Source organism: Cavia porcellus, unplaced genomic scaffold (assembly GCF_034190915.1).
Source record: "Cavia porcellus strain 051 isolate PalLab524CR breed Dunkin Hartley unplaced genomic scaffold, mCavPor4.1 scaffold_5, whole genome shotgun sequence".
NCBI classification, from domain to species: Eukaryota; Metazoa; Chordata; class Mammalia; order Rodentia; family Caviidae; genus Cavia; species Cavia porcellus.
In genome coordinates this window covers 66,647,661-66,662,020 of record NW_026947488.1, presented here as the reverse complement: position 1 = coordinate 66,662,020, position 14,360 = coordinate 66,647,661, and the positions used below count along the sequence as shown (strand labels likewise).

Here is a 14,360-nt window from a genome sequence, read left to right as displayed (position 1 = left end):
AGTAATAAAACCCAAAATGTGTAATTGTCATTGTACAAAAGAGAGGAAAAGAAAGTGCTCTAAAGGATATAACTGCATATATATTTAAGTGTATAAGACAGATAACCATATTACTGAGTTTTGTTGGATCACTGAACAGAACTGTTTGCAGTCTCACTGTTTGAATGTCCACTTTATATGCTTTAATTTTGTAACTTGAGAAACTATTTCTAAGATGACAATATGTAATCTATTAACTAGTGCTTTCCTAGTGTTTATTTTTTCTGAAATTCTGTATAACTTGTACCCTTTTTTTCTTTTTCTCCTTAAATAAAATTTAAAAAAAGAGAAATGCACAAAAGGTAGAGAAGTTCGACTTTTATTGAAGGTAGTGAAAGAAATAGGCTCTGCAGTTTGAATGTGGGCCAACTAAAGTAGGAAAAGAAGTATGCTCCACAAAGAGGGCTAAATGAAGAGGGGTGAGCCCTGCAGCCATGAGCTCAGAGGTAGCTATCTTCCGTATTTCCCAGTTTTCAGGCTGATGTCAGATCTAGAGCAGCTTATCAAGAGTGTTTAATTTCTCGTGAGAAGAATCAAGGATACTCATTTTCTGGTTGGTCCTATGTATAGCACTTGGGTGCATGTGTCCTGGGTCTCCATGGCTGACACAGGTCATACATACTTACCCAGCTGCTTTGCTATGCGCTATTTTCCTACCTCAAAAAGGTTCACTATGACCGAGGATTTAGCTCAGCGGCATAAGTGCCTACCTGGCAAACGGGAGGTGGTGAGTGCAATCCCTGGTACCAAAAAAAAAAAAAAGATTCACTGAAGAAATCAAATAATCTACACAAATATTTAAGAAGGGTGGGAGGGAACCTGGGGGTTGTCTAGGTATTGAACTTGTGAAAAATCCTCAGCTCACTCTTCTCACCACAGTGTGACTGTGGCAAGAGTATTACAAGGCCCTAAGGGTTAGCAGGGAGCTTCAGGTTCAGTAAGAGCTTTTCTGTGGAAACATTGGTGTTAAAATATTATGCACATAGGAAACCCAAAACCCAAAGAGGTGATCTGATTAAGACCGTAACAGGGGTTTCCATCTGAGCTATGACTCAGCAAAGGCCCTTGTAGCTTCATCACTGGTTACAGGATGTCCCTCCTTCGTAGACTATTTACTGAGACCTCTTCATTGATGGGCAAAGGTTGTGAGGCATATGAAAGCCCCTTCTTGCCAGCTGTGGAGGTGCATGCCTGTAATCCCAGTAATCAGAAGGCTGAGGCAGGATTGCCAGGGATCTGAGGCCAACTTGGATTAAATAATGAGTTCAAAGCCAGCCTACAGCACACAATGAGACCTTGTCTCAAAACAGAACAAAACAAAACAAACCCCACATTATATTTGCAACATTTATAAACTAGCAAGGAAATCAGGTAATCTAAAAAACTATATAAAATATGTGATAGTACTTAGTGATTTAAAGTGGGGCTGTCTCCCATGAACCACTAAGATGAACATAGGTAAGACAAACCAAACTCACTCCTGAAGCTGTCTGTATCTCAGTAAACAACTCCCTTTACTGGGTTGCCTAGGTTCTTTTCTTTGTCTCACATTTCCTCTATCAAAAATTCTACTGGTTCTACCATCAAACATAACCAGAACCTGACCGCACCTCTTCGCTGTACTAGTCTAGCCCATCCTCACTGGTTTCTTCTTTGATCCTGAAACCTTACAAAGTAGTCAGAGTGATCCAAGAGAGGAAGATGGGCCATGTCACTCAGCAGCTTCTCAGTGTGGTCTCTATCAGTCTTCCACTCCACCGTGCTCTGGCCACACCATTCCCTATGCTCTTTTTAATCATAAAAGACCAAATTTTATCTGGAATCGGCATGAAGAAAGAGGCCTAAAGACCTCTAAACAATCAGTGTATCTTAAAGCATGCCAGGGCTACCAAACAGGGTGTCTTCTGAAAGGCTTGCAGAATTCCAGCGCTAACCACTGGTGTGCTATAGAAGAATGCACATCACCACTGCCAATTTATGTATCATTTCACCTTGTGCAATGCAGGTATTCTGCTCAGTCTCATGTGTTTCTCATTTTGGAGTTATATAATTTGGAATGAGAAACTTAAGCTCCTCTCCCTTCAAAAACTAGCTTGTTTACATCATAAAATAGAACTTTTAAACTAAAGTCAAAATGGATCAAAGATCAAATTTTAAAACAGGAACACTGAATCTACTGGAAGAGAAGTAGGTAGAAACCTTGAAGACATTGGGGTAGGCAGAGTTCACTGACAAAAAACCAAACTGCACAGGAAATAATTCAAAGAATCAATACCTGGGATCTTATTAAAAAGTTTTGGTACCTAAAAAGAAATCACCAACAGATTGAAAAGAAAATCCATGCACTGGGAAAAAGTTTTAGCAACTGTCCCTCAGACAAAAGACCTCTATCTAGAACACAAAGAATTAGAAAAAAAAATCAGCCCCCTCCTTTCTGTCCCCCCAATAGAACCTTAAATTTCATGCTTCTTATAAGTTCAAATCTGTATCTGGGAAAGTAGAGGAATTCTGGTGTTTCAATAAAAATAGTATCATTAGAGATTCAGAACCTTAATCCTTCTTCATTGTTAGCTTTATTAAATATCTCTGGAGTCAAAGGGCTGCTGTATGGGAAGCTAAAAGGGCTGCCAAGGCACTAATAGGAAGAATCCTGGCTTCTCATGTTGGGGGCATGGGTTCTCTAGTAACTTGGTCTCTGGTGCTGTTACTTTGTATCCTTTAGGCAGTCATCTAATGGCACAAGTCAGTCAAATTCTAACATCCAGAAGGCTGATGTATGAAAGGCCATGGAAGGGTGAGGTTATCTGTGCTCCTCAATGCAAGACCTGAAGAATCAGAGGCTTTGATGCTGATTTGAGAACAGAAAGTGGGCTTCTTCAAAAAGCCAAGTATGGGTTCAGGTCTAAATCATTTGCCCAAACTGGAGTGGAATATATTCATGTGTACACTGCTTGGGCTGAAAGGAGTCTGCATGCTACTGGATACTTCCATCCTCAAAGCAAGCATGGTGAATGAACAAGATAGAACGCAGTCCATCAAAACTTAACCTAGTTAGGTACAAGAAAAGATTACTGAGCCTTTCCAGATTGCTTTTTTTTTTTTTTTTGTTATTGGCGACTCTCATGTCCATTATTTTCTTTTAAAGGCAAGATACAGTGATTTTAAGTACGAAATTCTAAATCAGTAAAAGTCTCACAAAGAAAAAACAGGCTTCTTGTAATTTATTTGTTATTTTCAAGCGACAGTTACAAAAGATTTTAATTTTTATAATACTCTTGATAAGAAAATAAAATTTAAATAAAAATACATTCTCAACAATACAACATGGTTACACAAATTCACTATATTAAGTTTGATAACTTACACTTTCAAACTAGACACTTGTAAAAACCAATATTTACTAGCAACATATTAATTTCCAAGTTAAAAATGGAAGCAGATAATATCAATTAAGATTGGTAATTTAACTCTAGAATGAGTCTTGTATTTTTCACATAATGTAAAGGACACCTAAAAGCCTATGCACAACTGTCTTTACAGGAGGTACCGTTAGAGCAAATTAAAGGTGCTTTCGCTTTAAAAAAAAAAAAATGTTTTCAGAACCTGGCATGAAAGAGCTTTTCTAGTAAAGAATGAAACCAGGCTTCAGAAAATAAAACAAAAGCCACATTATTTGTCTTTTTTGGGGGGTTGAGGGATAAAACAAGCCTAGTTTTGACATTACCTGTGATATTAAAAATATACTTCTTTGGCAAATAGTTTGACTTGATAAAAGGTATATTCCTGGGAGTAAAAACCTTTGCTCATTATCTTATCAAGTGACTATTAAAAAAACAAAGCTAAATGAAAACAAAACAAGGTACAAAAATTTGTAATTTCAATTAATGGAAATGGTTAAAATAAGAGTCAGAACTGATGTTTATAGCAAGACTTCTCTCGTATCCTTTTCTGTCTTTCCTGTGGTTTCCAAGTTTTGGGGGGAGAAGTAAGCTGCCATGAACTTTTTAAAAAGCTTTTGGGAAAGGGAGAGAAAGCAGATCAGGTACAGTAATCTCAAAGTACCTGTGGGTAACAGGAGAGGAAAGAAGTAAGGTCTGAGGATGCCTAATGTTTCACTGATATGGTTTCTTACTGGAAAAATTTTCAAAGAAAATGTAATTTCTTATTTTTCTTTTTAGGCTGTGCCGAACTTGTTAATTTCACTCAAACTATTTATTCAAACATGCTCTGAGAAGAAAATGGCCAGATGACCAAAATTTTCCTTCAAATCCCTTGTTATGTATAGGGACAGCTGTGGTTCACTCTGACCATGCTGGGATCTTTAAAAATAACTGTAAGTAGGGATTTGATATTAGGAAGTTTAGAAGCATATTTCTATTATCTTACTCCCCAGGAAACTAAACTCCCCCCGCCAAAATCCAGCAGAAGATCAAGAAGCCACCAACCAGTAATGAGTGATACATGTCAATGTTCATATGTCCTTCTGCTGGCAGACATTTTAGGGAATTTTAAAAGGAGTTTTCATTTGAATGAAATTCATGAGAAGTTTATTAAACAGCTAAATTCTTTCACATATATAAATAAGCATAGTCTGTGGAACCCGTAAGTTCATAAAATTTAAAGGATTCTTCCAAACTTTAGTATGAGCCAGGAGTAATAGATAACGCAAAATAGGATTGATTCTTAAATATAACCAATTGATCTTTACAAGTCATATAGAGAAATACATTGTTCAGTTATGATCACTGTTATGAAAAACTGATTGTGTGCCAATGGTCTTTAAAAATAATGACCTAATAACAATACAATTTAAAAATATCCACCAGTAATATAATTGGCAAACGTACTGTGAAAGATAGCTTATGCTAAGGGATACAAAAAAAAGCACTACTAGCTAGACTTAGTAAGTCACAGTTTTAAACAGGAACATAGTAAATACTCCAAGGTTCAAGGTACCACATTTAGAAAATGTTTTGAATCAAAAAAGACAAAATAAGAGTACCACAATTTTTAATACTGATGAAGCAAAGTATACTCCTCCTCTTCAAGGTGGCAACTTGCTTCGACTGCTTATTTACAGTTACGTTTTTTAGAACAAAAGTAAATTATTAAGGAAAAATAAGATTCAAACCAAATTCCATTTGGCTAGCAGGCAATAAGGAAACAGCAAAGAAATATAAACATTTTCCAGGGAAGCATTATTTCTAAACACTGATCATTCAACTGATCATAAAGATAGATACCATGGAGTATCTAAAGTATAATCTGGTGTAGGCCAGATTATTAAAGTGCGCCGAGTGACTGTTCTTGCGTTAGATCTCAATCTAACACTATGAGGAGAGCATTCTTATGATGCTCTTATTCTAACATGAAGTAGCAGGTGAGATCAAGTGATTTCCCCACCACCTTCTTTCACTGTTTACTTTCTCTTCTTGTTCAGAAGAGAGCTCCTTAGAAGTCATGTTAATCTGAATTCTCAAATTAAAAAAAAATGAGTACCTGATTTTTAAAACAATGAAAAAATTTAGTGGTTTCATTTTATTTCACCTGCCATCACTTATCCCAAATGTAAACATGATGCACACAATAGCACATATTCCCTGATTCCTCCTGAGTTCTGTTTACATCTTTTGATAGGCAAAAGGATCTCCACTTTCAAGGATGCTCTGGCAGTTTTCTTAAGTTTCTGTTACTGTCTCTAATGTAACCTGTAATGATGAATGGACCAAAGGAAAAAAAGAATTTTCTTTTCTTTTATAAAAGAGGGTTGTAGGTGAACTAATGAAAAGCTCTGAATTGACATGGATTGGAATTTTCTAGTAAAATACAAGTTGGCAGTATAGAGCAGGCACTAATGGTAGTGAAAAAAAAGTCCACAGAACAGTGTTACAATAAGAGATGGTTTCTTGCAATGGAGAAGTGCTCCCTTTGTTAAAAAGCTTCTTTAGGAAACTTCTTTAGGAAGATTCTATTAAGAAGTTGCAGAAACACAAATTTGGATATACAAGATATGGAGGAAATCTTGGATTTCAAATTCTTAAGTAATACATTTAAACCAGGATTTCCAAACAGTTAATTTCAATCATTAAATATTAAATATAATGTGAATGCAGGTGACATTGAAGCCAATGTTCACTATTAAATACCATGAACAAAATATACGACGAATTGGGAAACTCCAAGAAAAAAAAAGAATATTTTCCAGTTCTTCTGAATCAATTGGTCAAATTCTTAAGAGGTTTTCCCAATAATTGGATTTTCCCTAGAAAACAGTAAAAGAAAAATTGTTTATAAGTTAAAAAATACAAAATTTAAAAAGTGATATAGATTCCATGTAGATAGAACTTGATAATTTTCCTTTGATGATTTGAGTCCCATGACTTTTTTATTAGTTAGTGCATATCAACTGTTACACTGAATCTTGTTTCATTAATTTAGTATTCACTGAATACTTCATTGAATTTAAGGTACTATTTTAGAAGAAAACAGAATAAATACAATAGTACATGAAAAAAGAAGAGGTCACTATTTTTTAATAAAGCTGGGCAGGGGAATAGTGTGTATGGGTATGATGGGGATACTATATCAGAAGGATGGTCAACTGTTGGCTAGGTCTTCATATGGACACTCTTTAGGGCTCCAAGAAAACTGGATTACTGATGTTGGAAGAGAATCAATTATACTAATATAAAAGAATTAGGATGTTTACAATTAATCCTTTCTAATGTACTAAGCTTTCTATACAGGAAAGCTTTCTATTTAAACCTACCAAACTGATTTTTAATGTTTACAAATAAAAATATTAATGCTCACAATTTTCAAAGAGTATTAAAATTCAGAGTCCTCCTACTAGTCAGCTGTGTGACTTAGGTCAAGGCATTTATTATCCTCGAGTGTCAGTTTCTCTAGCTGTAAAGTGGGAATAAAATCACAGGCTGATGTGAGGACCAATGAGAAGGTGATATACACTGTGGCAAATATTGTTATTTGCTGGTCTAAGAACCAAATCCTACCTACTTTGTTATAAATAAGGCCCTGATTCTGGTTTAATACTGGACAGCCCAATGTTTCAGGGAATGCTTGGGTTAACCTAGACAGGTTGTTCTTTTTTGTAAGAAGGAACACACTTTTCTGCCTCTGGATGCCACCACAGAAAAATGTGGAGCTCTGAACTACCATAGCTAATCTGTGACCATAAGGAAATAAGCTTGAGGAAGATGGAAACCACCTTGATGAGGATGGATGAACAGATTTTTCTTAATGACGGTGATGAATGGCTCACTCAATCATAAATATTAGGACTTAATATGAGACTAAAAAGTTTTTTGCTACTTCTCTTAGGATTTTGCTACTTGTTGCTAAAAGCAATCTAAGTGATATGTTATAAAATACTGTAGGTACAGTGCCCAGGTGAAATAAGCTCATCACAGTTACCTATTGCTGTTATTAGCTACTGTATTCTCTTCTATGAGACGAATTCTCATAATCAACTATAAAACACTTCTAGCACTCTGATAGCCAATTTTAAGTGGTTTAAATATTCAAGTAATAAATTAAAACAATATAACATGTGAAGTGGTGATAAAAGTGCAACTCGAACATAATGAATTGACATCTGAGGTGAAAAAGACCAGGAGTACGCTGAGTGTGAGCTGCAGAGAAGCTGCACGAGATAAAGACTCTGGCCTGGGTCTTGACTGACAGAGGTGGGCAACCAGGAGTCCTGTAGCAGGTGTGAAGGATAGGGAAGGATAGGCAATTTCTAATAGTTTAAAAAGTAAGTTTACAGTAGTTTAAAAAACTTACTTGCTCCCATATTTTGCACTACTTGATCTTTTCTTCTTATATGTTTCATGAGGTTCATCCAGCTTCTCTATGATGCTTTTTATTTGCTGAATTGTCTTAAAGGTCGTTACAGAATCCTCAATTACAAAGTTAGAATAATCATCAAGCTCTTTCTGTGGTCCTTGATAGACAGCTATAGTTCCACAAGCCTCTACAAGAAACAAAGTGAAATCTCTGATCAGAAAGTAAATTCCATAAATGTAACTTGTAGTATAAATAAAAAATGTCAAGCATCTCAAGTTGGGGAGATTTCCCTCAGCAGTGCACAGATGACTAAAATATATACATTACCTGGGATATCAAATTTCAAAAACAGTATTTCACTTCATAAATATCTATTAAAAATGTCCCTTTTGGAGTTTTATGAACTTCATGTAAGTAGTATTTTGGTAAATCTATGAGTCTTTTCAACTTTTTGTTTATAATGTTGAAGCAACAGTTCAGGACTTAGTAATAACAGATCATGTTATTATAAAAATAGATCAGCTGTGTAATTACCTTCCATCTTCTGCAGTTTAAGCGAACTGAGGCTAAAAAGAGAATAAATTCTTTCTGCTTCTCGATCTTCATCAATATCTATTTGGATGTCTGCAGGGACACCTCTGTAAAAACGAAATTAAAGACACTAAAATTAAGAGATGGAGAAAAGGGGAGAATTAAGGTGTATTACGTGGTATATACAACTCCTCATGAAGAATGTAATCAAGTGAATGTACTAAGAGGAAAATTTAAAAAAAAATAAAAACATTGGACAAAAGTAACTTTGTAAACGTCAAAAACTTGGTGGTTTGAGACTAAAACTTGAATAAGTTGGGTGTGGTGGCACACACCTGTACTCCCAACACTTGGGAGGCTAATGCAGAAAGATTGCTGTAAGTTTGAAGCCAGCCTGGGCTACCAAGTGAACTCAAGGCCAGCCTGAATTGCGAGTGAGACCCTGTCTCAAAAAGACAAGGAAAAAAAAAAAAAAAAAAGACAAAATAATGACAACAAAAACCTCAAACAAACACGCTCGAGTAAGAAAGATGTGTTATGTACATGTACCAACTCCTGGGGATTTAGTTCAGTGGCATAAGCGCTTGCCTGGTACCAAAGTCCTCAAAGTGAATGCAATCATCATGTATTGCAAACATGTACTACTAGTAGTAAACAATACTTGAACAAGAATTTTGCAAAAGAAACTTTAGAAATTTAATTTCACTGATAGTTAAAATGAAATGGAGCCAAGAGAGGTTTGGTCACTATGTGACTAATCCTAAGTAGGGGGATTATTATTTTTGGTGGTGCTAGGAATCAAACTTAGGACTTCATAGATGCTAAGGCAAATGTTTTCCCATTGTGCTACATTCTCAGCTGTAGGGAGGGGGATTTTAAAGTAGAATAATTTTTATAACCCATGCTTCATTGTAGAAGAAATACTTTATTACTTTAGTCTGCAGGGCTACACTGGGTGTTCCAAACAATTAGATACAGAATGCTAAGTGCCCTTCCTCCTTGACATTGTATTTTTTAAATTGGTGCTGCATGGGATTGAACCCAGGACCTTGGACATAGTGGACAAGTATTCCACCACTGAGTTCACATCCCTAGCCCCGTAGAGTTGTGTTTGTGATTTTTTTTTTTAAAAAAAGGGTAAACTAGGCATGGTGCTTGTAATCCTAGCATTCGAGAGGCTGAGGCAGGAGGATCACTCAAAGTGTAAGGCCAGCCTCAGCCAGTAAATTCAAGGCCAGCCTGAAACTCCTGTCTCAAAAAAATAAAAAACAATTATGTATCCATTATTCATTTTAGAAAATTTCACTATCCCAAAAGAAATCCTGTGTCCATTAACATACCATATTCTCCATTACTTTGAACTCTTGCCACCACCAATCTGCTTTGTCTCTATACAAATGTCTTTGGATATTTTGTAATATAAAGTTTTCCATGTAGTCTGTGGCCTTTAAGTCTTGCTTCTTTTACTTAGCATTATGTTTTCAAGGTTTAGCCATAGTGTAGCATGTCTATACTTCATTTCTTTTTACAACCAAGTAACACTACCACATCGTGAAACAATGCTTTTTTCATCAGTGAGAAACTTACGCAGTACATGGCTTGCAGCCCGGAGTGTTTTCACTTGTTTCCTGACAGCAGAGCCAGAGTCCATTGAGATACGCGGAAGGATGAAAAGAACTAAGTCTGTTCTGATTGCATCGGCTCACCCTGCAGAGTATGTCTATCCATTCATTAGCTTCCACACAATTATTGGCCTGGACGTAGAGTGGTTTCTCTGTATGTATTACTTGGAACATCTTCACAGACAGTTAAGATAAAAAGTTAGTGAGAGAACCAAAACACAATACACAAAACAGACAATCTAAGTAACAAAGATCTAGTGTGCTTGGCTAGATAATCTATGCTAAGTATTCTAGAATCATTACTTTTTGTTTTTTAGCAAGTTAGTTCTAAAGGTAACTAAAGTTATATGGTATAAAGCAGTCCAACAGAATATAATTTTTAAAAGTCACACATGACCAAAAGGAATGGCCTATCACACCAACAAGAATAAAAGGGAGGCAATTTCAGATGAGGAAAAGCAAAGCAATGGAGAAATCCTGAGGAGCAAGGAGGTGGCCTTGGTTGGTTTCAGTGTAACAAAGGCACTGAGTAGAAGCGGAAGACAAAGTTGAACAGACAGGTTGGGACTATGTTACTTAAGCTTCAATGTCACAGAGAGAAGTCTGAAGGGAAAGTATTTTTAACCTAAATTAAGAAAAGTATTCTTAATAAACTGGACTTTGAGGACTTAATGAACTAGATTTTAATAAATAGACTTTGAGGCATCAACAATAATGGACAATTTTAAAACAATTTCAGCTAGCAATTTGTAAGCTATTAATAATTATGGTAAACACTGGAACAACTTAAAAATATTCAACTAAGTTTTATATATATGTAGTTTAAAATGCTTTAACTATTTACATGACTTACATTTTTCTTGTTGAAAGAGCTCTCTTCTAATTTTTCCACAGCAAGAATGTTTTTTACTGGAATTGTATAAATTGCATCTTTGCCTAAATAGTAAGACAAAATTAAGACAATTTCGTCAGAATTACAAAGAGGTTACTTCTGTAAAGTTCTTTAAGCTCTTCCTTTTGATGACAGGAATATATATAACCTACAGTAATCTTCCAAGTGGAATGTACATAAATATTTTTGTATTGTGAAAACACATGAATTGATTTTTTATAGTGACTTCTTTTTTTCAATGTAAGTTATTTTTTAAAGTGTGAAACTTTATGGCTGTATAGAAAATAAAAATGCTATTAATTTTGCAACGTTAACTATACAAAAACTGAAACTAAAATACTTATCAATAAAGACCCATTCAAAGAGAAGCTGACACATAGAATTTTCTCTCAGGAGAGTTATTGTATTACATACATAGGGAATATGACCACTTAAGTAATTTCTCCAATCTGTTAATTAAGGAATTAAATCTTCAAATGATGTTTTAAATTAAAAAATTGTTTATGACTATCATATATTGGTTGGTCAGATAACTAAATCCAAAGTTATAGTAAGAGAGGCAGGGCATAAATGCAAAAAATGTATCTGGTAGAGTAAATCCTTAACCTAACTTAAGGGTTTGGGAATCAGCCAGGGAAATCTAGTTTGTTAAAGCAGCTCCAAAATAAAAAGGCAAAAGAAAAAACTATTTCTCACATAGTTATGGAAACCAGAGGCACAAATACACTTGTTATTTTTGGTCAATTTACAATGCTATTCTTAGAAATTGAAGCTTTGCTTTTGTTTCCCCTTTAAGCTTTGCTTCAATGACATACAAACACAAGCATTGGAGGTTAAGAACTTTATAATATTTAACAGATTGACGTACACCTCTTTTGGCAAAGAAAATTATTTGGTGAGTAAAGGGTTGTTTTGTCTTGAATAGACAGGTTAATATAGAATATATGCTAAGTCAGTTTCCTGGTATAAAATCTAAAATTTAAGTAATTCAAGCAGATTAAAAAAAAGACATATAATGAATACCTACAATATACCTGACACTGTTCTAACCACTTATGATAAAGCAGTAACTAGAACATATAAGATCCCTAATGGAGTCTTCATTTAGGCCTAAAAGATGATAGAAGACAAGTAAATGTTAACTAAGGGTAAATGCTACAGTAAAAACAAATTGAGGTGATACGATAGAAGTAACTGGTAAATTACTTTAAATTGAGTGGTTATAGAAAAATTTTCTGAGAAAATGATACATTTAATAAATACTTAAATATAAATCATAAGTGCACAGGAAAGAGAAAAGACTATCAGCAAGCTCCTGGAAGCAGGCAAGATAACATTTTAAGGACAAAGGGCGGGGCAGGGAGACAGTAACTGAAGGAAGCCATAGCCCAAGCCACATGTAGGACAAACTGTTTGCAATAATAGGAGAGCTTAGGGGAGACAGACAGCTGGAGTTGGAGGGACTCAGATAGACATCAGCATGATTAACAGGTAAGTTGTACCTGGAACAGTGGGGCCACTCATCCAAAGGCTAGGGTAACAATGATGCACAGTAGGCTGCAGAGCAGTGCAATGTTACAGGAGCTGCTGACCCTCAGCAGCCAAGCACCAGTACTCCTGCCCCTCAAGAACTTATCCTGTCCAACCCTTATTACTGCTGTCAGTAAAGCTACTAAATACTTAACTACGTGAATGTTTAAGTTTGCTCACAAAAATGAGCAAATTGCCAAGATGATCACCAAACAGAAAGGTAAGGCAGCACTCTGAAGGAGACACACACATCCGTGAAATCAGGAGTGTAACAAAGTGGGTCATAGGAGACATGCATCTTTTGGTACTGTCCTACATGGGACATCACAAATATCCTAGCAACGAACTTTAAAATTTTACAGGTACTGTCTATCTTTAAATTTGAATATACAAAGTATGCACATAATATAAGATTGCTGTTTTTATTCATTTCTGGACAAACTGTAACACAGAATCTGTACAAAAAGAACGTATGTCTCAGGAATACATACTGTCATGTTACCATTACGGTTACTTTCCCAGTTAATGATGTTAATAAAGCACAACGTGAATTCATAAAATGGAAGATTTTTACTTAGGATTATCCAAAAATAGTACAAAAGTGCACACATGTGCGTACGCACACATACCCTACAAAATGTAAGGGAAAAGTTCAGGGTCATAGTGAATACATTTAAAAGTTTCAACAGTTAATAAATAATACTTTAAGAAACAAAGTAAGTTGGGCATGGTAGTACATGCCTGTAATCTCAGCTCCAAGGAGGCTAAATGAGGAGGATCACCATGGCCATGACCAGCCTGATTACATAGTCCGAATTTGTCTCAAAAAAATACCAAAAAACAAAAAAAAACAAAACCTATAAAACCTACAGATGAAAATGTCCTCAAGGAAAATGTAAAACTTTTCAGATAGAAAAGATCCATCAAGTGCTGAGCAGGGTACAAGAAGACAAATACCTAAATTTGGGGTAGTAAAACAGCACAATTTACAGGCCAAAGAAAGAACCCCAAGAGTTTCCAGACAGGAACAAAAGGTTGATAATCAGATTAACATCAAATGTCTTATTAATAAAAATGGAAGCTAGCAAACAGTGATGTAGTACCCTCAAAATTCTGAAGGAAAATGATTTTAAACCCAGTTTAACTATCATTTGAAAATAATAGTAAAATAAAAACATTTTTATACATGCAGGACTCAGAAATTTATTAGCCATAAAATCTATCTTAGCAAATACCTTCAGGAAGTATTCCTACAAAATGGTATCAGATGCAGGAAAAAGATAGATGTGATATATAAGAAATAGTGCTGGGCAAAGATATCAGGAAAACTGACAGACAAAGGTAAAAAAATCACTCATGCATTATGCAAAAAGGTAACAGACAGACAGAATATTAACATTTTAAGATGATTTCATTAAGGTGACACTTCAAAAAGAATGACTAAAAGCATGTTAATACTCTTTCAGTTTGAATGGCAATTTGGATTAACTGTAGACATTAAGATAAATACATAAATTTAAATTTGTTATCAGTTCAAAAGAGTATATACAATGTCCTCATGGAGTGGAAGTAGAAGGGCACATAAGCATGTTTAAGTATTCCAATAAACTGAAAAGCCTAATAAGTAGAAAACATAAACACAGTAGTCACAACAATCACAATAAATACGAATGCATTAAACTCTATTAAATGACTCTAGTCCAGTTTCAGTTAAAAATGTCATTACTTTCTTAAGAAAGATGAATAGATTTATCATGTGACACACTGATCCCACTCCAGGTATATAGCAAAGAGAACTGAGGACTTTTGGCTACACAAAAACTTACAAATGAAAGTTTACAGTAGCATTAGTCATAATAGCCCCAAACTGGAAACAACTCAAGTGCCCACCTACTGGGTAAGTAGATATACAAAATGTGGTATCTGTCCATTCACTA

General features: G+C 35.2%; 1 protein-coding gene across 3 annotated transcripts in view; it reads right to left on the bottom strand.

Moving 5' to 3' along the window:
* Positions 1-3,243: 3,243 nt before the first annotated feature.
* The window catches only part of Rasa2 (RAS p21 protein activator 2), a 140,108-nt gene continuing 128,991 nt past the window's right edge, over positions 3,244-14,360 (bottom strand). For all 3 annotated transcript variants that reach the window (XM_005006716.4, XM_003476522.5, XM_063249093.1), the window contains exons 20-24: positions 10,855-10,937; positions 9,967-10,175; positions 8,383-8,486; positions 7,846-8,035; positions 3,244-6,301 (exon numbers count right to left, since the gene is read on the bottom strand). In XM_005006716.4, coding sequence (XP_005006773.1) covers positions 6,271-6,301; positions 7,846-8,035; positions 8,383-8,486; positions 9,967-10,175; positions 10,855-10,937 — 617 coding nt within the window. In that variant the 3' untranslated portion in view covers positions 3,244-6,270. The remainder of the gene's footprint in view (positions 6,302-7,845; positions 8,036-8,382; positions 8,487-9,966; positions 10,176-10,854; positions 10,938-14,360) is intronic.